The sequence below is a fragment of the Solanum tuberosum genome, unplaced genomic scaffold (genome assembly GCF_000226075.1).
Source record: "Solanum tuberosum cultivar DM 1-3 516 R44 unplaced genomic scaffold, SolTub_3.0 scf00126, whole genome shotgun sequence".
In the NCBI taxonomy this organism is placed as follows: domain Eukaryota; kingdom Viridiplantae; phylum Streptophyta; class Magnoliopsida; order Solanales; family Solanaceae; genus Solanum; species Solanum tuberosum.
In genome coordinates this window covers 846,063-873,034 of record NW_006239051.1, presented here as the reverse complement: position 1 = coordinate 873,034, position 26,972 = coordinate 846,063, and the positions used below count along the sequence as shown (strand labels likewise).

General features: G+C 35.0%; 8 protein-coding genes across 11 annotated transcripts in view; 1 reads left to right on the top strand and 7 right to left on the bottom strand.

The window, feature by feature from the left end:
- Positions 1 to 1,350: 1,350 nt before the first annotated feature.
- On the bottom strand, positions 1,351 to 2,276 carry LOC102604524 (uncharacterized). The gene is given in 4 exon segments (XM_015310111.1): positions 1,351 to 1,493; positions 1,595 to 1,627; positions 1,684 to 2,194; positions 2,196 to 2,276. Coding segments are annotated over 4 exon segments (768 nt in total).
- Positions 2,277 to 3,636: 1,360 nt separating this feature from the next.
- LOC102581761 (uncharacterized) lies at positions 3,637 to 5,062 on the bottom strand. Its single transcript, XM_006350504.2, has 3 exons — positions 4,204 to 5,062; positions 4,064 to 4,096; positions 3,637 to 3,971 (listed from the first exon to the last, which is right to left on the bottom strand). Exons 1-3 carry the CDS (start codon positions 4,997 to 4,999, stop codon positions 3,829 to 3,831), a joined length of 972 nt encoding a protein of 323 aa, XP_006350566.1. The 5' UTR covers positions 5,000 to 5,062; the 3' UTR covers positions 3,637 to 3,828.
- A 2,067-nt stretch (positions 5,063 to 7,129) lies between these two features.
- On the bottom strand, positions 7,130 to 8,455 carry LOC102581431 (uncharacterized). The gene is made up of 2 exons (XM_006350503.2): positions 7,627 to 8,455; positions 7,130 to 7,537 (listed from the first exon to the last, which is right to left on the bottom strand). The coding sequence occupies exons 1-2, from the start codon at positions 8,414 to 8,416 to the stop codon at positions 7,374 to 7,376; spliced, it is 954 nt and encodes a 317-aa protein (XP_006350565.1). The 5' UTR covers positions 8,417 to 8,455; the 3' UTR covers positions 7,130 to 7,373.
- Positions 8,456 to 8,822: 367 nt separating this feature from the next.
- LOC102604194 (uncharacterized) lies at positions 8,823 to 9,796 on the bottom strand. Its single transcript, XM_006350575.2, has 2 exons — positions 8,968 to 9,796; positions 8,823 to 8,878 (listed from the first exon to the last, which is right to left on the bottom strand). The coding sequence occupies exons 1-2, from the start codon at positions 9,755 to 9,757 to the stop codon at positions 8,823 to 8,825; spliced, it is 846 nt and encodes a 281-aa protein (XP_006350637.1). The 5' UTR covers positions 9,758 to 9,796.
- Positions 9,797 to 11,002: 1,206 nt separating this feature from the next.
- LOC102603858 (probable receptor-like protein kinase At5g39030) lies at positions 11,003 to 13,851 on the top strand. Its single transcript, XM_006350574.2, has 2 exons — positions 11,003 to 11,841; positions 12,531 to 13,851. Exons 1-2 carry the CDS (start codon positions 11,094 to 11,096, stop codon positions 13,688 to 13,690), a joined length of 1,908 nt encoding a protein of 635 aa, XP_006350636.1. The 5' UTR covers positions 11,003 to 11,093; the 3' UTR covers positions 13,691 to 13,851.
- A 274-nt stretch (positions 13,852 to 14,125) lies between these two features.
- On the bottom strand, positions 14,126 to 17,942 carry LOC102603520 (RING-H2 finger protein ATL22-like). Its single transcript, XM_006350573.2, has 2 exons — positions 17,144 to 17,942; positions 14,126 to 14,677 (listed from the first exon to the last, which is right to left on the bottom strand). Exons 1-2 carry the CDS (start codon positions 17,844 to 17,846, stop codon positions 14,259 to 14,261), a joined length of 1,122 nt encoding a protein of 373 aa, XP_006350635.1. The 5' UTR covers positions 17,847 to 17,942; the 3' UTR covers positions 14,126 to 14,258.
- A 1,369-nt stretch (positions 17,943 to 19,311) lies between these two features.
- Positions 19,312 to 23,909, bottom strand: LOC102580866 (succinate dehydrogenase assembly factor 4, mitochondrial). 2 transcript variants are annotated; one of them, XM_006350502.2, is made up of 2 exons: positions 23,767 to 23,909; positions 19,312 to 19,976 (listed from the first exon to the last, which is right to left on the bottom strand). In XM_006350502.2, exon 2 carries the CDS (start codon positions 19,922 to 19,924, stop codon positions 19,586 to 19,588), a length of 339 nt encoding a protein of 112 aa, XP_006350564.1. In that variant the 5' UTR covers positions 19,925 to 19,976; positions 23,767 to 23,909; the 3' UTR covers positions 19,312 to 19,585. The 2 variants fall into 2 exon arrangements, with proteins under 2 accessions (XP_006350564.1, XP_006350563.1); XM_006350501.2 differs by having other exon boundaries at positions 23,792 to 23,897.
- Positions 23,910 to 24,735: 826 nt separating this feature from the next.
- LOC102580516 (glutamate synthase 1 [NADH], chloroplastic) overlaps positions 24,736 to 26,972 on the bottom strand; it is an 11,993-nt gene continuing 9,756 nt past the window's right edge. For 2 of the 3 annotated variants that reach the window (XM_006350500.2, XM_015310142.1), the window contains 4 exons: positions 26,413 to 26,718; positions 26,043 to 26,310; positions 25,448 to 25,705; positions 24,757 to 25,340 (listed from right to left, as the gene is read on the bottom strand). In XM_006350500.2, the coding sequence (XP_006350562.1) occupies positions 25,077 to 25,340; positions 25,448 to 25,705; positions 26,043 to 26,310; positions 26,413 to 26,718 (1,096 nt within the window). In that variant the 3' untranslated portion in view covers positions 24,757 to 25,076. Of the gene's footprint in view, positions 25,341 to 25,447; positions 25,706 to 26,042; positions 26,311 to 26,412; positions 26,719 to 26,972 lie in introns of all 3 variants that reach the window. The other variant, XM_015310141.1, reaches the window with a different exon arrangement.

Sequence of the window (26,972 nt, the reverse complement as noted above, 5' to 3'; positions counted from 1 at the left end):
TCTTACTAAGGTCTTAACAAGAAAAAAGGTCTGGAGCACATCGAGGGGGATGGGATTGAAGCTTATAAATCCTTGAGTCATATATGAGGAAATCCAACCTGGGAACTAGAGACCCTATAACCCGGTTCAAAGGGAAAAACTAATCATATGATGACTTGTTGTGAAAAAATGCACTATTTTTTTTATTCCCTCCCTATGATGTGGGTGCATTGTTTCTTGTAGTTCTTTGTGAAGGTTGAGTTTATAAAACTCTTAATGAATATCTGTAGCCCGTATGAGTGGAGTGTTAAACTTACAGGAGCACTCTCGACAAATTTCACATATGTGAGTGTGGAAGTAGGTCGCTTTCTATGAGAATTGGCTTATTCTCAAAAGCACTCATGAAACCGGGACAACACAAGGCCGTAACGTGCTGATTGTTAAAGCTCTTGTCAACACCTTGATTATTATGTGTGGACAATGATATTTTATTTCCCCTAAGCAGTCATAGTTCAAGTCTGAGACCACTATGACTCTAGAGTAAAAGTTATTGTTTCACTAAGTAGAGGTTCAATGCAGAGCACACCTTCATTATGCATAGTAATCTTCCTTCAGCTGATAAACTCTCTTGGTTAATATTAAAATGAACGGGGGATTGTTGGTTTTAGGAGCATTTTAATATTTTAAAATTATGTTGAAGTGCTCTCTCCAATTCCATGGCTTCATACCTGTCAGAAATTAAACCATTATACCTTAATTACTCAGCATGGTGCATTACTCTTTTAGCCGTTGAATTTGGCTTAATTGTCACACTTCATTGTTGATTAAGTTTGATGTGAACGTTGGCCATTTTTGTTGTCCGTTGTGGCTTTCTGGCAGAACGTGTGTAGTGGTCAACTATGACCATTACTTCCTCACTCTTTATTCCGAATTATTCTTTGTAACTTATGTAATTTCTAATGCCATTATCTTCACTATTTATTACCCCATTATCTTCCTATTCATTGCTAGAAAGACTTCTTGTAGTATAAATAGTGGTGGTCTTCATTTGGTTTAGATAGAAGAAAATAGAGAGTGCATAAAGTTTGTCAAAAAGAGAATTCTTATTAGTTGAAGGGAGGTGTTTTTTTTGTAGAGTTTTAGACTCAACTCTTGTCCAGAGTTGTTGAGTTATACTTTGTGTTAAGGTTGTTGTATCCTGGAGGGGACAAGTCAAGAAGGACTACTGTTGGATCGGTGAAAAACATTTGTTGCAGTGAGCTTGGATCTCTTTAAAGAGAGCAAGATATTCACGCTTCAGCCTGAAGAAATTTATTTTGTTCATTTATTTTCAATTGTAATCTTGCAATTTCATTATATTGTAATTTTTCACTAACAATTCTGTTCACTGGAAGAAGCTTTATCCCCCAAGGCATTATCATTCGATATGTTCAAATTCCGGCTTTTGCACTGCCACACTACAACTGCAATCAAAATTGGGATTCCCACAAGAAATCTCAACACCATAATTGCACCTGCAGAATTCAAACAACAAAAAAATTACATGTAGTAAGAAAAATATGCACTTTAATTTCTTGAGACAACAATATATTGGAGCTTAATTATAGAGCCTTACCTATTCCAATACCACCATAGACCAATACAAAAACTGCCAAAGTTACAAAGAAATGAACAAAAAATAAAAACAAGTTAGTAAAATTTCACCTTTTGAGTTATAGCATGATTGTGTAAAAATACCCGGAGCAGAGGACCATGCCACAGTTTCAACCTTACAACCGTTTGCTAAATCCGAAGCTTGCCATATTTCTTGCAATACAAGATAGCTAAAATTGCCGTTGGACGCCGTTGTATTTGTTCTACAAAAAGTTGTTGGAATGTATTGTGACGAGTTGATAGGAGTTCGACAGTTGACATAGTTGATGCTATTGTTATTATGAATCAATTGGAAGATTTGTATGCCTCCGTAGTTTGCTCTGTAATCAGGGAAAACAGAGCAATTTTCGTTCTGATCTTTTAGGCCAGGATCAAGTAGCCTTATCATGTAGCTTGAGTAGTTAATTTCCTGCACGTAGAATTTTCTGGACTTGTAAGTATACAAGGTTTGATTGTTCTGGCAATTAAGTTCGTTGCCACAATGCTCGGGATCAGACTTCAATCGGAAAGGAAATTCTATTTCTAGTATATCACCACAGGAAGAAGGGATTCATTGAGAAGTAGTAGCACTCTAGGCTAGAGAGATTGTTTCTGAATGTAACAAATAGAAAAACACTAGCAAAAGACGAATTTCTTATCGACATGTTGTCAATAGAATGGATCTTTTTTGTTGATGTGGTTTAAAATAGTGATCAAGTTATCTTGTTTTTTTAATAAAAAGATATGACCTTTCTCTCCAGCGCGTCCAGTTAAATGTTAGGATTATTCATTTGTTAAAATAAAGTGGAATTCGTCTTGTCCACTTCAGTCTATTTTAATACTTATATGATAGGATTATGACATTTTCAAGATAAATAGTCAAATTTCAGTTGCCATTATTGGAAGATTCAATAACTGAGAGTATAATAGAGAATGTTTTAGCGTGTTGACTCTTACTAGAATGATTCTTAACTCAGCAACCATTGGCCTGAGCAACAAGTTATCATAGTTGTTGTATTTTTCTAGAATCCAAATTTATGACAGTATGATTGTTTTGGCAATCGAGCTGGAACATTTGAATCTCCACCATTTCTGGGATAAGCTTTCAATCGTAAAGAAAATTGATGTCATGAATATATATCACTGCAAGAAGAAGAACACCAAGTAATGTTTTCTTGAATCTATAGCTGAATGAGACAACAGAACTGCGGTTAACAAGCCAAATGTTTGAGTGTCCTTTTTTTTTTGCTCTTCAAGTCAACACATACGCACTGTCATTTTCTATTATTAGTACTTAAAAGAAATATCCCCGCTAGGTCTAAACCAACTCAAATTGAACCAGGAACACCCCGGGATAAAACTAAGCCACTTGTATACTGTAAATTGACTGTATCTTCTTCGAGGAAGGCGAGTATTTGTAGAAACGACAACAAGTTATCCTTGAGACAAATCTCATTTCTTGGACAAGGATAGAGATAAAAAGAACTTGGTTTCAACTGAAATATATGTCCTCCAACTTTGAATGTGCACAAGTAGACATTTAAACTTGTATAAAATTGAACAAATAAATATACGTGTCCTACGTGACATAATACACATAGGATGTCATGTAGAACGTGTGTGTCTACTTGTGCAATTTTATACAAGTTTAAATGTCTACTTGTGCACAACCAAAACTAAAGGACACAGATGTCAATTGAGGTCAAGTTAAAAGTCACGTTTATGTATTAAGACAAAGAACAATACTACATACTTCTGTTTTTTAGAGTGAACATGAGTTTTAGTAACTTAGTTGTTGGAAAATCCCACATGTACGAATTCACGGTAAAAACTCTCAAAATTCGGATAGTGCCATATAAATTGAGAGAAAGTGAGTACATGATTTCGTTGTTCCTAACTAGCGTATACTTGATCGGACAGCAGAGGAAACGAAAGAATTTCATGTCCAATAATTGACAGAATGCACAAAAATCCATTCATTCACTTACAAGAATTAGGCAAATCAAAAGATTTAAGAAAACAACATATACAATCAAATAAATAATAAAGGAAGAAATACAATACAGGACTAAACTGGAAACAAAAATTCTAGCAGTAAATAGATTGACCTTGTCCTAGAGTTATAAACAAAATACACAAAAGCGTCTGTTATAATGGCTTGGATTGTACGTGAATACTAACAAATACTATGACGATAGAGCGTAAAATCAAAGAATCCTAACAATTCTGTTCACTAGAAGAAGCTTTATTCCCCAAAATATCATCGTTGGATGTGTTCAAATTCCGCCTTTTGCACTGCCACACCACAACTGCAATCAAGATTGCGATTCCCACTATGTATCTTAGCACAATAAGTGCATCTGCAGAATTTCAAAAAATAATAAATATCGTAAGAAAAATCTCCAATTTTCTTAAGACGATAACAATGAGATAATATCTCAGATGATCTTACCTATTGCTATAGCGCCGTAGGCCAATACAAAAACTGCGAAATTGTAAAGGAAGAAGAGAAAATAAAAACAAGTTAGTGAAATTTTATGACATGATTGTGTAAGAAAAAAAATTGTCCATGTATATAAGTTAAACTCTTACCAGAATAGTACTCGATTTTGCAACCGAAAGAACGTTCAGAAACGGGAATGTCCTCTTTGCAATAATGAATACAAGTTACAACATCGCTGTTGTCTTCAAGATAGCAAGATCCATCACTCGCTTCACACTCTCTGCATAGCAAACCGTACTTCCATGAAACCTCAAAGCCATAAGCCAGGGCTTGATGAGTACTTGCTAACGAAGGCGACTTGTTTGTAAAAATACCTGGAGCTGAGGACCATGCCACAGTTTCAACCTTGCAACCGTTTTCCAAATCCGAAGCTTGCCATATTTCTTTTAAGACAAGATAACTAAAATTGGCGTTGGGCGAAGTTGTATTTGTTCTACAAAAAGTCGTTGGAATGTATTGTGATGAGTTGATAGGAGTTCGACAGTTGACATAGTTAATGCTATTGTTAATATGAATCAATTGGAAGATTTCGCTAGTTATGCCTCCGTAGTTTGCTCTGTAATCAGGGAAAACAGAGCAATTTTCGTTCTGATCTTTTAGGCCAGGATCGAGTAGCCTAATCATGTAGCTTGTGTAGTTAATTTCCTGCACGTAGAATTTTCTGGACTTGTAAGTGTAGAAGGTTTGATTGTTCTGGCAATCGAGTTCGTATTCATGTTTGCCACAATGCTCAGGGTCAGTCCTCAATCGGAAGGGGAATTTTATATCGCGAATTTCGCCACAGGAAGAAGGGACACATTGAGACATACTAGTCTGGGCTATAGAGCTTGTTATGAATGAAACAAGGAGAAAAACACCAGCAAAAAATGAATATGTTATGGACATTTTGTCAATTGAATATACAGAGGAATATAGAAAGATATTAGGGATAATGATATTCTTTTATCTTCATATATGTGGTTTATATAATGATGCAGTTTTCTTAGTTGTTTGATAAATAAATTTGACTTTTTCTTGCAGCGTGTGTCCAATTGAATGTTAGGATTATTCATTTGGCCACACACGTTGCTTTCAGTAACACAATAAAGTGGGATTATTACATTTTCATATATAAATTGGGGGAAATGATATTTCAGTTGCCATGTTTGAAAGTCAAAAGATATTAAAAGATTCAACAGAAAATGATAAAAATCACTCCCACCCCTTCCACTCAACTTTGAACAATAATCAAACTGTCCTTTTTATGCCATGCATTATCTATTTTCATGTTGATTTACAATTTTTAATGTACACAATTTCTTCTTTACAAAATTGGACATAAAATATTGGGGTCGTTTGATAAAATGTATAAGAACAATGCAAAATAGGGTGCATTAGTAATGCTTGCATCAGTCGTGCTTGCATTAGTAATGCTTGTATTAGTTATGCAATCATTATTTCTTATACACTGTTTGATTTGATGTATTAGAAATAACAAATCTTGCATAATTTCTATTTTAAAATATATGTTTACAAAAATACCCTTCACACTTTATTTATTTTTACACTTCCTTTGTACAAAGTTCTTTGCTAAAACATAAAAAAAAAATCTTTGCTAAAACATTATTAACTCTTCTTCTTTTTTTTCAAAAAATATTAAATAATTGTACTATTGCGTCAAAATATTTTTGTGAAAAGTTGGCAAAAATATTTTTTATAAAGTTTATCGCTACAATAGTAAAAAAATTGAATAAATTGTATTGAAATTAGATTTTAAAAAAAGATACTTAAAAGATCCTATTAAAATGGAACTTATCCACCATTAAGAACTTCTACAAGCTCAAAAGGAATCTCAGGTGGAGCAATAGCTGGCATATCGATTGCATCAGTTCTTGTGGTATCTTACGTTTTATAGAGGCAGGAAAACGGAGGAAAATCCGTTTGTTAACTTGGAACCTTACAAACACAGTAATTTTGTTTTTTTTTGGATGAATAGTGGGGCAGGCCCTTTTATTCAATAAAATGAAATCAAATCCTCCCAAAAAAAAAAAACCCATTAAGACACCAACAAATTTAAAAACACTGAAAAACAAATAAATATAAAAATAAAAACATATGACAAGAAAGAAAATGAAAAGATTCTAAAGTTGTGAAAAAATGCTAGGAAATGTTTTAAAAGGACTTTGAGGGTAGTTTTGTAATTATATAATCTAATGCAAGTGTTAAAATGCTATGTATTACTAATATCTAGAAGTACTTGGTATTAGTAATACACAACTTAATACACAATAGAGTGTATAACTAATGATTGCATTAGTTATACATGGCATAAAAAAGTCTACCAAACGAGGTACTACTAATACACATATCTAATGCGTGCATTATATTTTCTAATACACTCTACCAAACGACCCCTTAGTTCCATGCACTTTTGTGTTTATTCATCTTATAATTTTTAGTCCGTATGTGAGTCCACCCCGAGGCAAGTGATCAGGCCCTTTACGAAAAACTAACTAAGAACAAGGAAGAAGAAACTACACAACAGAAAGTACAGCACACAAGAAGTTTACGTGGAAACCCTCTTTCTCAAGAAAGAAAAAAAACCACGACCTACCTTGAAGGGTTCCACCAACAACTTCACTAACAACACAACCCAGGTATCAAATTACTAGCTCTTGCAACCCATGAATTAAATTCTTAATTTCTATCCCCTTGTAATAACTCTATTACAAGACAAACGAGCAATAACTCTATTGCCCCATACTATAACAACTAAATCTAGCATATATAAACTTCAAAAATACACATGGCTAACTAAATCTGCTATCACACTGCCCTGCTACTCTATAGTATGGCGCAAACACAATACACTTTGACAACTGGGTTGTTGACTTTAAACCAAGCTCTTGAATTTATTTCTTGTGCATAAAATTTACAGGATTTTGTTGTTCGCGATTAAGGTATACTTGAACGTACAACAGAGAACTATTGCTTTTGATCCAAAAACGAAATAATTTCTTGTCCAATAATCGACAGAATGCACAAATATCCATTCATTCACTTACAAGAATTAGGTTAATCAAAAGATTTTTAAAAAAATAACATATACAATCAATGAATCAAATAGACAATAATGGAATCTCTAGATACTATACAGGACTAAACTGGATTAGATTGACCTTGTCCTAGAGTTCTGAACAAAATACACAATAGCTTGGATTGTACATATGGATACTAACAAATGGAGTACTATAACGATAAAGCTAAAAATCAAAGAATTCTAACAATTCTGTTCACTGGAAGAAGCTTTATTCCCCAACACATCATCGTTCGATGTGTTCAAATTCCGTCTTTTGCACTGCCACACCACAACTGCAATCAAGATTGCGATTCCCACAAGCATGAGTGCACCAATTGCTATACCGCCATACACCAATACAAAAACTGCCAAAGAAGAACATAAAAACAAGTTAGAAAATTTTTATGACATGAGTATAACTTATAATGTCGATGTATATAAGTTAAACTCTTACCAGAATAGTACTTGACTTTGCATCCGAAAGAAAGTTCAGAAACGGGAGTGTCCTCTTTACAATAATGAATACAAGTAGCTACATCACTATTGTCTTCGAAAACACATTCGTCATCTCTCCCACACTCTCTGCATAAGAAATCACGCCTCCAAGAGAGCTCAAATCCGTAACCCAGGGCCTGATGAATGCTGGATAACGAAGACGATATGTTAGGTGAAATCCCCGGAGCTGATGACCATGCCACAGTTTCAACTCTGCAACCGCCTGCTAAATCTGAATCTTGCAATATTTCACCTACGACAAGATAGCTAAAACTAGAATTGGTAGCAGTTGTATTTGTGCTACAAAAACTTGTAGGAATGTATAGTGACGAGTTGATTGGACCACGACAGTTGACATAGTTGATATCGTTGTCAACACTAAGCCATCCGAAGATTAGGCTAGTCATGGCATCGTAACTTGCCCTGTGTTCTGGAAAAACAGAGCAATTATCGCTCTGATTTTTAAGGCTGGGATCGAGTAGCCTAATTGAGAAGTTCGTATAGTTAATTTCCTGGACGTAGAATTTTCGCGACTTGTAATGGAAAATGGTTTCATTGTTCTGGCAATCGAGTTCATATCCGGTCTTACCACAATACTCGGGATCAGACCTCAATCCGAAGGGGAATTTTATATCGCGAATATCGCCACAGGAAGAAGGGACACATTGAGAGGTATTCTGGGCTATAGAGCTTGTTATGAATGTAACAAATAGAAAAACAGTAGCAAAAAATGAATTTGTTATGGACATTTTGTCAATTGAATATACCGAGGAAAATAGAAAGACACTAATGATAATTCTTTTTTTCTTGATGTGTGGTTTATATAAGGAATAAAAATGACTTTTCTTGCAGCGTGTGCAATTAAAAGTTAGGACTATTGATTTGTTAAAATGAAGTTGAATATGTTAACAAATGTTTTGCCCAGTCTTATTCACACACGTTGCTTTCAGTAGCATGACAGAGTGGGATTATGACATTTTCAAGATAAATTGGGTGGGGGAAATGATATTTTAGTTGCCATTTATTGAAAGTCAAAAATATTTATTGAAAGATTCAAGAGAGAATGACTAAAATGGTCCTTTAAATCAGAAGGTTTTATAATAGTTCTTTTAAGTGCGCACTAAGCAATTTAGGTCTTTTAAGTTTGTTAACGAGTTACTTTTTAAGCATGAGTGCACCAATTGCTATACCGCCATACACCAATACAAAAACTGCCAAAGAAGAACATAAAAACAAGTTAGAAAATTTTTATGACATGAGTATAACTTATAATGTCGATGTATATAAGTTAAACTCTTACCAGAATAGTACTTGACTTTGCATCCGAAAGAAAGTTCAGAAACGGGAGTGTCCTCTTTACAATAATGAATACAAGTAGCTACATCACTATTGTCTTCGAAAACACATTCGTCATCTCTCCCACACTCTCTGCATAAGAAATCACGCCTCCAAGAGAGCTCAAATCCGTAACCCAGGGCCTGATGAATGCTGGATAACGAAGACGATATGTTAGGTGAAATCCCCGGAGCTGATGACCATGCCACAGTTTCAACTCTGCAACCGCCTGCTAAATCTGAATCTTGCAATATTTCACCTACGACAAGATAGCTAAAACTAGAATTGGTAGCAGTTGTATTTGTGCTACAAAAACTTGTAGGAATGTATAGTGACGAGTTGATTGGACCACGACAGTTGACATAGTTGATATCGTTGTCAACACTAAGCCATCCGAAGATTAGGCTAGTCATGGCATCGTAACTTGCCCTGTGTTCTGGAAAAACAGAGCAATTATCGCTCTGATTTTTAAGGCTGGGATCGAGTAGCCTAATTGAGAAGTTCGTATAGTTAATTTCCTGGACGTAGAATTTTCGCGACTTGTAATGGAAAATGGTTTCATTGTTCTGGCAATCGAGTTCATATCCGGTCTTACCACAATACTCGGGATCAGACCTCAATCCGAAGGGGAATTTTATATCGCGAATATCGCCACAGGAAGAAGGGACACATTGAGAGGTATTCTGGGCTATAGAGCTTGTTATGAATGTAACAAATAGAAAAACAGTAGCAAAAAATGAATTTGTTATGGACATTTTGTCAATTGAATATACCGAGGAAAATAGAAAGACACTAATGATAATTCTTTTTTTCTTGATGTGTGGTTTATATAAGGAATAAAAATGACTTTTCTTGCAGCGTGTGCAATTAAAAGTTAGGACTATTGATTTGTTAAAATGAAGTTGAATATGTTAACAAATGTTTTGCCCAGTCTTATTCACACACGTTGCTTTCAGTAGCATGACAGAGTGGGATTATGACATTTTCAAGATAAATTGGGTGGGGGAAATGATATTTTAGTTGCCATTTATTGAAAGTCAAAAATATTTATTGAAAGATTCAAGAGAGAATGACTAAAATGGTCCTTTAAATCAGAAGGTTTTATAATAGTTCTTTTAAGTGCGCACTAAGCAATTTAGGTCTTTTAAGTTTGTTAACGAGTTACTTTTTTTGTTTTAATTTAGATGATATAATTTGATTAGATACGAAGTTTAAGAAAGAAAGACTGACTTTTAAAATTTATGGTCTTAAATAAGCCACAAGAAGTTTGTGTGGTAGTAAAAATCAACACTTTAAAATTAAATTATTACTAGATATAGAAATGTATCAAAGTTTTTGGCATTGATTGAAAATGAAAGTATGTCATATAAATCGAGTCAATGAGGTAAGCTTTTAGTCTCCTTCAAATTTTTTTTGTAATATTTGTTATTTTTAGAGTTTGGTGTAACTTTTTGAGGTGTAATTTCTCCAACTTTTTACTCCCTCCGTTTTAAAAACAATGACCTCATTTCCTTTTAGTTTGTTTAAAAAAAAATGGCCTCATTCTTTTTTTGGTAACATTTTAATTTCAGTTTTCCATGTAGCATGTTTAAGGCCACAAGATTAAATGACAATTTTGTATATTTGACATAACTTTAATTTAGGACCACGAGATTCAAAAGTCTTCTTTACTTTCTTAAACTCCGTGTCAAGTCAAACCAGACCATTTTTTTTTAAACGGATGGATGCACCATTTTGTATTACATATTTTAGGATTTGACGTGATTTTGTTGATATTTATTATTAAATTCTTTTTCACATCAAATCTAACAAACATAAACCATTAAATACTTGATGAAGACTAAAATACTACTACTAACTTTTTGCAAATTTGAAGGGCCAAAACTATATTATCCATACTTAAAAGTCTATTTTGAATCGATCCTCAAACATAAGGGACAAATTTTGTCATTTTTTTTCTCTTCAATTCAAACAGCTCAGCAACTTATTATAATATGTTTTAGCGTGTTGACCTTTAAGCACACAACTAGTTTTTTTCCCAAAGGAACCATTCTTTTATGACTTTCCTAATTGGCAACCATTGTTAGAGAAATGTCTCATACACTGATCCACTTGTTTCTTCATCTAATTTTCTCAACTGTAACTCTAGGACAACTACTAACACCCCATGATCAATGTCTACCAACAACATGTGGCGATTTCGGTCCGGTGATTCGATTCCCTTTTCGACTCCAAAATCATCAGCCAAGTCATTGCGGATACCCTGGTTTCGAACTATCTTGTACTTCAAAAAATGTTACTCAATTCAACCTCCAATTTCCAATACAAGCAACTATCAACAAAGTCGACATTTCAATATCAGCTAACGTTTCTGTTCAGGAAATTAATTACAAGTCACAGACAATAACATTATCAGACCTCAATGCTTCGTGTCTTCCCAGACACATTGCGAACATAAACTCCTCTGCTTCCATTTTCACTTTTAATCCGAACGCGTATGGTGGATTCACTTTATTCAATTGTTCCTCAAAGCAAACGTATTCATCGTCTTCTATTCGGATCAATTGCCTTAGCAGTCCTCAGTATGATGTCCTTGCTTTTCGATCTTACAATAGTATTTCTGAGTATCCGTCATCTTGTACAACGATGTACAACATTTCAGATGTTCCAGACGAGGTACTTTTCGGGAAGCAAGAATATAGTTATACACGAATTTATCTGCGTTGGTCTGTACCATTTTGTGGGAATTGTGAAGAGCATGGGAAGTACTGCAAGTTGAAATACAATAGTTCAAGTAGTGAAACTGAATGTGTTGACATTCCAGAAGAACCGAGCAAAGGTACATCTTTAAAATTGATTTTCCCCTTCTCAGTCTCTTAATAATTTTTTATTTACTTTGAATAAGAATCAGAACCTTAACATAGAAGTAGGAATAGGTCAAAACCCTCTAAACTATTGCTATTTTGCGAGTTTTATGTCTAAACTATTGGATGTTCTTGTTACTTCCCTGGATTATAACCAGAGGCGGGTTCAAGATTTAAACTCTATAGGTTCAATTTTAAGATTATTAACATTGAACTCATTATATTTTTAAAGTCATGGATAACTTTAATGCTATATATGCCTCTGAATCTCTAACTCCTTTTAGATCAAAAACCTTTCGACTGAATATGTGGCAAAATGTTTGGGATAACTTGCTAAGAAACGCGTGGGGGGTGAAAAAGAGTCAACTAGAACAATGAGTTCATTAGGTATGAAACTCGCAAATAGGTGATAGTTTGGGTTGGGGGGGTTAACCTATTCACTCACTTTTATCATATGTATTGTCACTTGAAACTCTTTGGTGGAGCTTTCGGAGCTTGATGCTCATGTAGAATGTCATATTCAGAGGGGATATTTTAATATGAGTTCACATAGTTATAGTCTTAAGAGATCAAGATTGTTAGTATTCATTTCCATTTTTTAGTGCTAAATAACAAGTACTACATTACCACTACAAGCTAATAATATTATCATCTTAATTTACAGGGCTGTCAAAGAAAGTTACTGTTGCAATTGTATTAGGTAGCCTATTTGCCTTTGTGTTAGTCTCTCTAGCAGTCTACAAGATTGTCAAATTGAAAATGAAGAAAGAGGATCAGAAAAGAATTGAGAGGTTTTTGGAGGATTATAAAGCTCTGAGGCCTACAAGATACAGTTATGCAGATATTAAAAAGATCACAGAGCAATTCAAGTATAAACTTGGTCAGGGAGGCTATGGGAAAGTATACAAAGGGAAGTTATCAAATGAAATTCTCGTGGCGGTTAAGGTACTTAACAATTTCAAGGGTGAAGGGGAAGACTTCATCAATGAAGTAGGCAGCATAGGTAGAATTCATCATGTGAACGTTGTACGTTTAGTAGGATATTGTGCTGATGGTTATAGAAGAGCTCTTGTGTACGAATATTTATCAAACGACACACTTCAAAAGATCATATCATCAGGGAATGGAAGAGGGTCATCATCACTAGGATGGGAAAAGATGTTACAAATATCTGTAGGAATTGCCAAGGGGCTCGAGTATCTCCATCAAGGTTGCAATCAACGAATTGTTCATTTCGATATCAAACCTCATAATATCTTGTTAGACCAAGATTTCAATCCAAAAGTTGCTGATTTTGGGCTGGCAAAGTTGTGTGCCAAAGAGCAAAGTGCTGTGTCAATGACTGCTGCTCGAGGCACTATTGGCTATATCGCCCCTGAAGTGTTCTCCAGGAACTACGGAGATGTGTCATATAGAGCAGATATTTATAGTTTTGGCATGTTGTTGCTTGATATGATTGGTGGAAGGAACAAATTTGACGATGCTGCAAAGGCGGAGAACAGTAGTAGTCAGATTTACTACCCGGAGTGGATGTACAAACAACTCGAGAAAGGTGAAGAAATAGCAATCCAAATTGAGAATGAAGATGAGAACAGCATAATCAAGAAACTAGCAATCGTAGGACTTTGGTGCATTCAATGGTTTCCAGCGGATAGGCCATCCATGAAAGTTGTCATTCAAATGCTAGTAGGAGAAGGCATTCCCATAATGCCACCAAATCCATTCGGCTCAATGAATTCGACAGACATGAAGACTAGTGCAGAGAGAAGCCAACTTAACAGTGAGATTCAAAGCAGTTTTGAAACTGGTGCAAGTTCAAAATGAGCTGATGTGATGCACAGTATATTTTTCCAAGTTAATTGATACTATACTATCTATCTAGTATGTCCTTAATGTATACATATACTATATATATGTATCAATTTGCTTGTTATACATTGTACTCAATAAAACTTTTAATAAAGATGATTTCTCAAAATAGAGAATTTGCTTCACAAAACAGTAAGTGAGACTTGTAAGTTGCAATATGACCATTTGGCATGTAAAATGAGGCTGATTGCATTATTAGCTTCTACTCCAAAAGCCATTAAAAAGGACAAGCCAAGAACATTTCTGCTTAATTAGTTCTCACAAGAACATTGAGTATGAGTCCGTTTGTTCTCAAAGATAAATGCCAAAAACCAGAGGTGAGCACCTCCCATTCATTTCAAGCATGAAAGATGTCATTCTCATCATTGCCGAAATCATAATTCTCCATGGTATGGAAGTCGAAATCGAATAAATCATAATTACAGTACTACACAAATCAAAACTGAACCATATAAATCCACCTAATTCAATACGGTAATGATATACCATTTCGAATTATCCAACCGAAATTTTCAAAATCATATCATACAGTACCATGAACACACATAGGAGAATTGCGGCAAACTGGACAAGAAGCATTTAATCGAAGCCATTCATCTATGCAGTCTGCATGGAAACAGTGTAGGCATTCAGGAATGGTCCTTAAAGTCTCTTTGGGCTGATATTCAGCCAAGCAAATTGAGCAGACATTATCATCAGGCTTGGGCAAACGTCTGCTCTCTCCCAATATAGTTTTGGGATAGGATTCTATTGTGGGCCCATCTAAGCCCGTAAATACAATGGGTTGTGGTGCAACGGCAGAGCTGAATTCTAGGACTGGTTGGGATCTTCTCCTGCAAGACCTTATCCTTCCACTTAGGAAACATAGAAGCCCAATCAAGAATAACATTGCTGGTACCCCAGCTCCCACAATTATAGCATAACGTGCGCCTCTAGGAAATGCTGCAAACAATTTCAAATCATTTTTTTTTTACAGTTAGTGAGTTGGTATATCTTAAAATACATCAGCAACTATCAAAGATTATGGTGAAATGACAAGTACTTTTTTTATTTTTAACTAGATGTTTCGTAGTTCAAGCTTTGAATATGGAGTCACCTTTTATTAGATACCAGACACTCTTTGAAAAACCAAAAAAACTACTATTTGTGAATATGGATAGAAGTCTAGTTATAAAGAAGGTAGTATAAGGGGAAAAAATGATTACTTACAATAGATTTAACTTGGCATAGTGATGATGATATATTGTCAATGCATTTTAACCTGTTATAATAAGTACTCCACACAAACAAATGATACCATTTTAATAGTAATAGCTACGCATGGCACAGTCTCCTAAGTTATGACCTAAATTCTCTCTTTTGATAAGCCAAAAGCTCTTGACATAAGGAGATTCGATCCAATATGTTCAATTCAATTCCCGTGCTATTTAAGTTATTGCAACTCTAATATAACAACATATCAACAATATACTTAGTGAAATTTTACAAGTAGGGTCAAAGATAATAGAGTGTAAGCAGACCTTAACACTACCTCATGAATATAGAGAGGTTATTTTCCAATATCTTTCTATAAAAATGACTATAGTATGAATAATGGGGGGTTTACTTTGATTTCACACTTCTATTTATTTTTTTTGTTCAACATATTTCCTTCGTCACTTTACCTATTAAAATAATGCAAGAAAGAGAAAAGTAAGGCAACATTTCACGCATGGCCTTATAACGTAGAAGAAAGGGCGTATGTGGGGACTATTGACTCACTCAAAGTTTTAATGCTCCAATTCCAAAGTCAAACTTAGAATATTTGAGTGCAAAGGGAAAAAAAAATAAAGAGCTTCCCATAAAACTATTGAGTAACATAGATAAAGTGCAAGGAAACATAAAGATACAAAACCACAAAAATAAAATGCCACTAAAATAATGAAAATGGCTTTAAAAGTCAGATGAAGTTATCATTTCTTGCATCTTCTTCTCTTTACTTGTCTTTTATGGTTTTTGATTTAGTAGTCATTATCAAATTGGTCCATTATTTCAATTTCAAATTTGAAGTATACAATATGAAAGTTCGTTTCATGTCCAAATACAATAGGATATGAACCTCAACATAGAGTGAAGATGTGAACAACTCTCCAACTAAGCTACATTCAACATAACGTTCAAACACAATAATCTCAACCAACTCATATCGAAACGTTCTACAAGACATTTTCTCACATTATGGTGTGCATATTCAGATTTTAGAAACAGGATACTAACTAATTAATTATTTAACTAAGTACTTTCTAATAATATTATATATGGTTGGCTACTTCCGTGTTTATTGGACTATCAACCATATGAAATGAACAAAGTCTTCAAGAGGGGAATTGGCTATGTTGACTTAAACATGTGAAAAGAAGTACGAATTGCAAGCTTCGAGATTATTGAATTAACAAAAGGATAGGAGACTTCAAATACTGAAGTCTAGGCCTAAAACCTTATTAAATTACATGAATTATTAAAATTTTGTGCTATGAAATGATCATTTGAAACTTTTATTTGGTCAATGCAAGAAAGAGAGAAGAGAGACTTTTTCTTCTCAACAATAGAACAAGGAAAGCCCTCAAATTTTGTATAAGAAGTGCCATGCTATACGAGAAAAAAGTGTAGAAAGAAGAAGAGAAATTTCAATGGAATGGAAAACCTTAATTTTACGTATGATCATTGAACTTCATCAATTATGGTGAAGTCACAAAATTATTTTTGTCTTAGTAAAATAACTCAAATTAACTATAACAATAAAATTAGCGAAACTATTTTTAGTTGCAAAAAGTATATAGAAAGAGAAAAAAATAAATGAATAAACTATTGAGTGCAAAACTCATATGGTGACGCGCAACTATGGATAGTTCAAGTATGCTTAACATAAACTATAACTAGAAAGCATCCTAATTTTGCTACCAACAAGCCTTTTAACTTGCTTATGAAAAGCTCTAGATATTCACACACCAATTTAGAGTTTAAGGAGCTCTTTATTGGATTTGAATATACTCCTTCAGCTTATTTTCACTTATTCATTATATTAAAAATAAAAATATTTTCATTTTTATTTATTACTTTAAGGTATGAAGAGAAAAAAAAAACATACTTATTTTCCTGGTTTACCTTTAGCACTAATCATTCACCAAAATCATTCCTCAAGACTTAATAGTAAACATCAATTAATATGAATATTGTGAAAAGTTTCAAATCTGGACATGTAAAAGTGCACAGAGGGAGAAGTTAACACGCTCTCCCACCCGGCAAAATTGACCAGTAACTCCAGGAGAAGGGGTGCTCATTTATCTTTTGATTAGGAAAACGGCAACCAGAGAGAATATGAGGGAAGTTGATATATAACGAAAGCAGATTGATGTTTAGAGATCTTACCAATTCCACGACTATTTTCACAAATGATTTCTCGATTAAACGTTGTCCTCTTCAAACTACATCTTCCACCTCTTGACTCACAGATTCTACAATCTGGATTATTCCATGTGACCAGAATAGCACCACTAAGATCGGAGGACACCACCTGTTCGAAGAAAGGCCACTGTACAGGAACCGGTAAAGTTCCAATCGATTTACACTCCGATCTCGCAAACAAGTTAAATCCCCTCATAGAAGATGTAGCATAAACAGTATAATTCAAACCACTCAAACAAGCTATCGGATTTAGCTTAAGCGTCGTATAATCAAAGGAGCAATTGAACAATGTGAAATCCTGATAATAAACTCCCATAAAAGGGGAAGCAGAGAGATTTAAGTTCAGGAGAAGCTGAGGAAGGCAATCGTTAGGATCGTTAAGCCATAATTCCTGTGTAGAATAATTTATGGCTTCGACTGTGAATTCTCCTGGCGAACCTGGTAATCGAATAATTGTTCTATTTAATGCATCGCAGAATAAGTTGAATCCTGGATAGCCACAATCTAGGGATTGGTAATTACGGAGACGAAAAGGGAATCGGATTAATGGTCCATCTTTGCTACATGCAGATGTGAAGCAAGCTGTGCTTGCGACGACGACGACGACTGTTGTGCTAATTAAATAGCACAAGAGAAGAAACAGAGCAATTGTTTTCTGCAATTCCATGGGGAAAAAAAACAAACAGAAATAGAGTATTGGTTTGTAAAATGGTATTACTACTACTATAGTATTGTTAAAAAGAGTAAATAACCATTATTGTTGTTAATTGGTATGAATCGTGATAAAAGGACGTCAATATCACAAGTCAATGTTATTAGAGTTGATTTTTTAATATATATTTTTTGTTTGGTCAAAAAGAAGAGTAGTAATTTATTATTACAACAATTTACTTTGAACTTTATCAGGATTATGAAAGAGTTATTAATAGTGTTGTTTTGTTTGTAATATGGTTTATAGTAAGGCAGAAAGAGAATTGAATTCCTACTCTTTACCTAATTATAAATATGTATCCAATAAAGTAAAATAAAGAATAGTAGGTAACTAACGAGAGGCGGTTAAAGCATGTGTATTTTCATTTTAATTATTTTTTTGTTGAACTTTTATATCAAGTGGATTAAAATAAATTGTACTGAAAGCAAAATAAGGACGCTAAAGTTAAATAGCTTTGGAAAAGAAAAGTATGTTATTGTTTTATTTTATTTTAATAAACAAAAAAAAATCGCATCATGGACAAAGGAGCAGTAATTTTGTTTTATGTCCCACTAAATTACTACTCATAACAAACAATTTACGGATGAAAGGCCATAGCACCAGCAAGTGCACAGCGCAACTAAAGAATGTTATATAGTGGATGAGGTTATTTCTCCCTTAATTAGAGATTTCAGATTCGAGCCATGGGTATGAAAAGATTCTTGATATGAAGCACTTCCCTCCGAATGAGGCCCTATACGGCGTGAATATCTCATTAGTCGGGCTTCAATACCTACGATCCTATCCATTATAGTATAAAGTTCAACATGAAATTACACGACATGGACTGCAAAAGGATGACTTCAATCCCTATTAATCATAGAAAGTTATACATTCTAACGGGCAAACTATAAGGTGAATTAAAACCGTTTATTATGATATACCGAAAGGCTTAAAAGTCAAAACTTCAAATTTGAAATATACAAACTGATTAAACCAAAACTGAACTTAAAAAATCCAATTCAATCCAAACTTCTTTGGGATTGTAATTTTTTTTCAATCTGAAAATCGAAAATCAAGATCAAAATTTTCATATTAAATCCGAACCTCCAGCCCTACTTCATGTATAAGGGAAAAGAAGAAAGCTCGTATAGCACTCAAAACTGGCCAGCTTTAAAAACACAAAACAAAAATGAATGAATGAGAAAAGTATGGTGGTGGGGGAAGGAGAAAGATCATAAATATCAAGAAAATGATCACCATTTTACCAAATCCAAGTTAGAAATAGATAATAATACTACACTAACTCTTGACTTTGTAGACATAGAGTTGGTCAATGCCTTAGTAAAATGGTTTAATTGAATGTTCCATCACACAAAATGATTCAAGTCACCATCAAAGACTTCAATATCTCCCAAATACCAGAAAACTTCAAATCATCTAATCCTCTAAAAGCCGCTATCATTTAGAGACAATAATTCGTAATTAACAAGACCATTTTACCTATATTATATCACGCGTTGTACAATCATGTAACAGCTGCTCTTATTCAATGTTCAGTGCACTATTCAAGCATCAGAAGAAAAAAAAAGAACTTCGAAAAATAATATCACTATTTGACTAGCACCTACATTATTAGTATTTGTCTCCTACATATCGGATAGGCAACTCATTACCTGTAAGACGACAGTTTGAATCAAAAGCTGAAAAGAAGATTAGAAATCAGAGCAGCGACCACCACGCTCCCAATCACCATAGCGGGTGGGCTCAGGACCTTTAGGGCCTCCAATCTCACCAGTCTTTTTGTTAACATTAGAAGTATCCTCTTCATCACTGTCGTCCTCAACTTCAAGATTCCCTTCATTTTTGTTATCAACCTTCTCCTTCTCATCCAAAGTATGAGCAACCTCATGCTCTCCAGGATGATCATGTTTGATTTGCCCTCCTTGAGTTGAAGAACAAATGAGTCGACTAGCTGAGTTCTTTGAAAAACCAACTTTGGATACTGGAAGCTCAATCAAAGATTTCAAGAGATGACCCATATTTCTTGCCATTTCCTATTTGCTTCGCCCAGTCTTGACCAGACTCGCTAGCGAGACAGAAAACCTTCAGAAACGGTAAAAAATAGTGCCTGATCAGATTGCAGTTAACAGGTGCAATTCCATATTTTCTCCTTGACTATCACCAAAAAGCATTTTGAAAATTCTTGCCAGCTTAAAATGTCACAAGCGTATGCTTTGACATTCAAAGTCACAATTCAATAGAGATTCATACCACAATGGAAAAAAAACAAATGAATACACATTGTATTCATCTGAAAGGAAATTGTTTTTAAGACTTATATCATGCAGAGAAGATGCTCCATGATCATTGATACCATTAATTTTAAAACAAATATCACAAGATGATAAATTTCTATCCTCACATTTGAAATTTTGAGAGAGTTTAGTGAAAAAGACTTTCAAGTATAAGTTCCTCATGAGAACACAACAATCAACAAGAAGATGCAACATTTAGTTGGTCAATAAATGATTCTTATCATTGTTCTTGCTTCCATAATTTTCTCAGCTCTGAGGAAGGAAGTGAAAATGATGAGATAAATAGCAACAAGAGAAAAAGGCAATCATGACAAACTTCTAGAAAGAAATAAAGAATGCATCTAAAAACTGTCATTAGACCTCGTCTGCCACCTAAATAAAACAGTTCAAGTAATTTTTAAAAAGGAAAACTTTGCTGGGAAAGCACATAGAGAAATAACGACAGCAAATTCAGGAACCCTAACAAGACAGTGATTTCATGGAACAACTTAGAGAAACAGAAGCAAAGAAGTGAATTGAAAATAGACAGGGAGAGCACAGTGGAAAGTGATACTGAGAATAGATACAGAGGCTTGAAAAGTTTCCTCTCTCTCTCTCTCTCTTAAGTGTGCTATAAAGACTGTTAATTGGAGGAGATTTGCGATTGGAGGAAAAATCTGAAAAAACTAGAACGTTAATAGAGGACAAGTAGCACAAAATTAGCAAATAGTTAAAAACTGTATATACTTATGGCAAAGATTTCATTTTCTTTTATTAAAACAAAGTGATAAGAGAAGTTTATTGAAGGGAACACATGTATTGTATCTAATACTCACATAGAGAAGGTGCAATTCAAAACCACATGTCAGACTCTTCCATCATCCCCTAAATCATAAAAAGCATTTCTGTTCACATTGCCATAATGCCCAACTGCGTGGCATAATGTTGGTTATGTGGAGATAACAAGATCAAAGAGAGATGGAGAGGCTATTTTAGTCAATTGTTTAACTCAAGCCACAAGAATATACAATTTGGATCTAAATACATCTGCGCACAATAGAAACTTTAGCTATACTGGTAGAATTAAGCCTAAAAAAAATATTTAAAAAAAGGCAGTCTGGCGCACAGAGCATCCTGCATTAGCAGAGTCCGGGTAAGAGTCAAACCCCAAGAGGTGTTATGTGGACAGCCTAACCTAATACAAGCATTAGTGGCTGCCTACATAAAAAGAAGATTAGAAAAGTATGCAGTCCAAATGGTAAAATGCATTAATATTTGGAAGTGTCTTCGGAGAAGGAAAGTTTACCAAGCTATTTAATGTTTTATTTAAGGTGGTAGGATGCATGACGAATATAGGAGTACCCTAATTTCAATTTATAAGAACAAAAAAGATAATTTTTTTATGACAATTGTGTCCAGGCCAACTTTCATGCACCATGACTAATTCCACAAAATACTTGTCCCCTCCTACCAAACAACATGTACTAGATAACTTTTTTCACCAAGGTTAGGACAGATGGGAGGAAATCACCTAGTGTTTTTTTATCTTTGTTGGGATTTGAATATGAGACCTCATGGTTCTAAACCAACTTCATTGACCACTGGGCCACACCCTTGGATACAAAGAGATATTCCAAGTTGTGAAAACAATCATGGAATTGAATTTATAAGTCATTCAATGAAACTCGGGGAAAAGGCGATAGGGTGTAGACTTAGGGACACTGCAAGAGTGACTAAGAATCAGTTTGGATTTACACCCAATATATCTCCAACAAAAGTTATATTCTTACTAAGAAGATTGATGAAAATTCATAGCAAGAGGAGAATAGATGTACACATGGTGTTAATCGATCTTGAAAAAACATATGACAGTGTACCAAAATAGCTTTTTTGGTGTGTTTTGGAGAAAAAAGAAATTCATGTTAAACAGATAAATGTCAGAACGGACATGTAAGAAGGAGCCATCACTAGCGTGAGAGCGGTAGTAGGAGATACAAAGGAGTTCCCCATAACCATGGATTTATACTAAGTTCAGCAACTGACCCGTAATTGTTTACCCTAGTAATCAATTCAGAGTGAAGATGGGATTATTTTACATGGTCGGTAAGGATTCACATAGCCAACCTCGATTTTGTTTAGGATTAAGGTATAGTTGTTGTTGTAAGTCCTTAAAATAGTACATCCTAGGTGTATAGCGTCTAGGCTCTAAATAACAGGGCATGGGCGCTAACTGATGGATCTGAAACAAAAACTTAAGAAAGATTGTTGGTTAGGCACCATCAGTTGGCACCTAAGCACTATCAGAAGTACATGAATTCACAGAGGTGCTACCAGAAAGAATGTGTTCTCACGGACCCTGGAGTCTGGACCTTAGGTGCTACAACTAGCAACTTGACTCCATCATTTAGAGTCTGCATGTCATCCTAGCACAACTATTTTTTCCCTTGAAAAATTACGTCTTCAAAAGTCACAAGATAGCCATGAGAATCTTATTATTATTCAAAAAGAAAAAGATAGATTATGAGGATATAAAGATGGACCTAGGTTCTTTTCTTTTTTTTCATCCTTGGTTAGATAATATTCTCCCCACAAAGATGTTTATTTGTTTAACCACTCTCAGTAAAATCATATTCATATAACTGTGGATTGTCTAAGTAGTGGTCAATAATGTTGCTATTCCAACACCAAACAATATCGCATGAATGAACATTATTGACCGTCTCAATAAATCCTCCACATTGGTTACCGATCTCCTTGAACATTTCCTGAGACCACAAATTCATGGGTAGACCTTATATTCTGATCCATACCCAGTATCTTCTTATTTCTGCAGGCCAACACGATCTCATGCATGTGACATAGTTATACCAACTCATGCAATATAATTTGGCATTAGAATAGCAAATATGTTTTTTTCCTTAGCACGAATACAACACAAGATCAACACTTTATGAAACATATATCCTAGCATTGATAAAATATTGAATTTAACCAAAATCACAAAGGGAAGTAAATAAATAAATGACAAACAAGTAGGCTTGAAGAAAGTACAACCCAATTTTGCTACTTCTTGTTGTATCATTCGAAGATAATGTCATCACTCAATAGATAGATCCAATTTCACGAACTATTGACTCATCACTTCAATTGTACTGTGGCCATATAAAGTAACTCTCTAAAATTGATGGAACATGCGAAGGTGGTAATAAAACCAAGATTCGATGTCAAAAACTCACAACTACTGGGCACAAAAACTTACTATTAAGACCACCATTTGACGCAAGATTCTCCCAATCAAGACACTCTTCGATAATGAATTGTAAAATATTTACATGGGATGAATTATTGTATCAACAACAAAGAACATAAAGACACAAGACCAACCAGTCATACAGGAGGTATTTATCTACCTAAAATCACAAAAAAAATGTAATTTTGAAACTACCATATAAAAGAATAATTAGGGGAAACCCAGGAATAAGAAGAAGCAATCTCCTTGTTTTGCAACCAATTTGCCACAACCCAAGTTACCAAGTTCAAAAAAAGAATCAAGCTTAGTTGTAAGAGATGAAGTGAAAACTAGGGATTTAGGGGGAAATCTGTGAAAAAAGCTTCGAAATATACCTATTGGGCGATTGATTCAATTTTGAATCTGCTGCGCCTTCGATCTTTCCTCTTTTTTCAGTTCTTCCCTAAAAAGATTGGCATATATGGTGGAAACAAATGGGTCAGCTAAATGAAACTATATACGGAAATGGGTAAAAAAATTCTTTAATCATGTAAAATTGAACAAAAATATCTGTCATTTTTAATTTGGCCAAACATATCTTTGTTGTTAATATCTAAAAATGCATCGTTAATACTTTGGTCAAAATTGCCCCAGTTGTTTAGAGCATTTTGAACCATTTTCCACTAGAAAAAAAAAAAAAGTAGCACCTAGTATATTTAAGTTGAACTCCAAGAGCTTTGTGTGTTGAATCGACTTCTAAATATGATTTTGTTTACATTTTTTATTTGTGAAAATTAAATCTAAAGCTTGGAGACTTCAATTGGTACAACTAGATTACTAGTATAAGTTTATTAGAGACCCTTGGGAATTGGAAAGATGGCTAATTTCTTGAAAGAACAAGTTAATGATTTGACTTAGGACAAAACAAACTATTTGTACTTTGGAGAGAGCTCACAGTAAGGATATCTTCTTGTTGTAGATGGTTAGATTATGTTGGAAAGAAAGGATGTTTTTTGGCCTTACTTTTACTTGTGAAATTATTATCTGATTTGTGAAATTATACTGAATATGTTATTCGTAGGCAGTGGAACTTAAAGGGACCATGCCTAGTGATACTTGTGACATATTAGAAGTGATGAACTATTTACTTTTTTGGTAAAGCTGAATCACTGTCATCAGTAGATTTGTGATAATATGTTGATTTTCAGTATCTACATCTACAACTTGAACAAATTGCAACAGTAAGTTGGAGAATACTTCACTTATAAACAACTATAACTTAGTGAATGCGCTCAAAGTCATCAGAAATAATGTATTACTTGCAAAGTGCATAGCCAAATAAATCAAGAAAATCCCCATATATTAATTTTGAAGGAAATTTTGGGCAAACGAACTGTACATATTATTTTTATTTTTTTCATCTAGCCTGTGTTGGAGCTACCCTCCTTCCAAGCAAACAGGCACGGACATAATATAGTGTTATGAACACCCAAGATGCAGCAAAAAAACAAAATACTATCCCCTACCCCCAAACTCCCCCCAAAAAAAGAATCAGAAATTCTCAACTAGTCCCCCTATCCTATGTTCCAGCTGAGCTGCTTTTGATTTACTGTGTGTTTCTTTTCTTGGAAGTCGTTTGAAGGAAAATCCCAAAACCAGCCTCCGCCAAAAGCAAGTGCCTTATGTCACGACTGTTGGCTGCTTTTTGACAGATTCTTGTTGGCTAGCTGCATCAGCAGACGAGTCCTCGTCATCCTTCATGAGAAACTTGTCAACTTGAGCAGCTGCTTGCCGTCCTTCAGAGATGGCCCAAACCACCAAAGACTGTCCCCTACGACAGTCTCCTGCTGCGAACACCCCCTCTACACTTGTTGAGAAGCGTCCATAATCAGCCTTGAAGTTGGACCTGTTGTCCTTTTCTAATCCTAGTTTGTCTGCTATTGTCTGAACAAAAATCAAACGCAAGGATAACCAAGTCAATATTTAATTGAATTTCATCACAGCACCAGGATTTAAAGAGGAAATTAAAATGGAAGTCATTAAATACTAACCGATTCAGGACCAAGGAACCCCATGGCTAGCATAACCAGATCGGCCCCAATAATTTCTTCAGAGCCTTCTACTTCCTTGAATTGGAATCTTCCACTGGCATCTTTTTCCCACTGTACACGTATCACCTCCAATCCTTTCACATTTCCATTTTCATCTCCAATGAACCGCTTGGTCAAAACCTCATAGGATCTCGGATCCTTACCAAACTTTGCAGAAGCTTCCTGATGCCCATAATCTACACGGAAGACACGAGGCCACTGCCAACAAAGAAAGGCAAAGGACGGGTCACAATGACATTCAGGAATTTGATGAAAAACTTGTCAACAGAAGTTCCATGATCACTTTATGATCCTAACTCTGATTATAAAGCCAATTCTAGTAACTTCCACAGGAATTTATAAAAGAAAAGTGATCCTAACTCCTACTATAAAGCCAATTCTAGTAACTTCCACAGGATGTATAAAAGAGCAGTTTCCTCAAGATTTTAGCTGTCAAAAACCTCGTGTTGACACTGAAACCATCATGCACATGATAGACATAAAGCAAGCATCTAATTGAATAAAAAGCTCTAGATTAACTAAAACATGATCAAACCTGTGGCCAAGGATTTCCAGGAGCCCTAGTGTTTGGTGGCTGAGGAAGAAGCTCTAGATTAACTACACTGCTGCAGCCATGGCGAATTGATGTTCCTATGCAATCTGTCCCAGTGTCACCTCCACCAATAACAACCACTTTCTTTCCCTTGGCTGAAATGTATTTTCCATCCTGCAGATTGCTGTCAAGCAAACTTTTTGTGTTTGCGTGAAGGAACTCCATGGCGAAATGGACTCCAGATAAGTCTCGTCCAGGAACAGGAAGGTCCCTACGATAAGTCAACAAGTAGTTTGAGTGAGCAATTACTAATTCAGAAAAGACACACTGACGGCTGAACCAAAAGTGAAATGATGACATCCATGGTACTCACCTTGGCTTTGTGGCTCCAACGGCCAAGATAATTGCATCATGATCTTCACGAAGACTATCCAAGGAGTACGCAGGATCATTTCCGATATTTGCATTGACCACAAATTTCACCCCTTCCTTCTCCATAAGGTCAACCCGCCTCTGAACGACATCAATTTTGTCGGTTTTCATGTTGGGCACTCCATACATCATCAGACCACCAATCCTATCAGCACGTTCAAACACGGTGACAGTATGACCCAATCTATTTAACTGATCAGCAGCAGCCAGGCCTGAGGGTCCACTTCCAACAATTGCGACTCTTCTCCTGTTAGAGGAAAAATGTGAACCATCAAAGTTATGTATGGTAGAGTCTAAAATGTCTAGCCATTAAAGCTAACTACTATAAGCCTCAATCAGTACAGGCACAACTCTTCTGAAAAATTATGGTGCTTACAAGCAAACACAATGAAAGATAACAAATGAGAAAGAGGATCACCTTCAAAGAAAAACGAAATCAGGCATAAGGTTGGATGGGGTGTGTGTGGAAGGGAGAGGGGGGGGGGGGGTCAAAGGAAAAAA

What these genes read in the sequence shown, in the direction of transcription:
- LOC102581431 (XM_006350503.2), bottom strand. Translation starts at nt 8,416, where the DNA reads ATGTCCATAACAAATTCATTTTTTGCTACTGTTTTTCTATTTGTTACA. An exon ending in CAAAGTCAAGTACTATTCTG is followed by an intron (nt 7,538 to 7,626) that starts GTAAGAGTTTAA and finishes CTTCTTTGGCAG; the next exon opens with TTTTTGTATTGGTGTATGGC.
- LOC102580866 (XM_006350502.2), bottom strand. Translation starts at nt 19,924, where the DNA reads ATGGCAAGAAATATGGGTCATCTCTTGAAATCTTTGATTGAGCTTCCA.
- LOC102604194 (XM_006350575.2), bottom strand. Translation starts at nt 9,757, where the DNA reads ATGTCCATAACAAATTCATTTTTTGCTACTGTTTTTCTATTTGTTACA. An exon ending in CAAAGTCAAGTACTATTCTG is followed by an intron (nt 8,879 to 8,967) that starts GTAAGAGTTTAA and finishes CTTCTTTGGCAG; the next exon opens with TTTTTGTATTGGTGTATGGC.
- LOC102603858 (XM_006350574.2), top strand. Translation starts at nt 11,094, where the DNA reads ATGTCTCATACACTGATCCACTTGTTTCTTCATCTAATTTTCTCAACT. An exon ending in TCCAGAAGAACCGAGCAAAG is followed by an intron (nt 11,842 to 12,530) that starts GTACATCTTTAA and finishes CTTAATTTACAG; the next exon opens with GGCTGTCAAAGAAAGTTACT.
- LOC102581761 (XM_006350504.2), bottom strand. Translation starts at nt 4,999, where the DNA reads ATGTCCATAACATATTCATTTTTTGCTGGTGTTTTTCTCCTTGTTTCA. An exon ending in CAAAATCGAGTACTATTCTG is followed by an intron (nt 4,097 to 4,203) that starts GTAAGAGTTTAA and finishes ACAATTTCGCAG; the next exon opens with TTTTTGTATTGGCCTACGGC. An exon ending in CTACGGCGCTATAGCAATAG is followed by an intron (nt 3,972 to 4,063) that starts GTAAGATCATCT and finishes GAAATTCTGCAG; the next exon opens with ATGCACTTATTGTGCTAAGA.
- LOC102603520 (XM_006350573.2), bottom strand. Translation starts at nt 17,846, where the DNA reads ATGGAATTGCAGAAAACAATTGCTCTGTTTCTTCTCTTGTGCTATTTA. An exon ending in TGAAAATAGTCGTGGAATTG is followed by an intron (nt 14,678 to 17,143) that starts GTAAGATCTCTA and finishes AATTGTTTGCAG; the next exon opens with CATTTCCTAGAGGCGCACGT.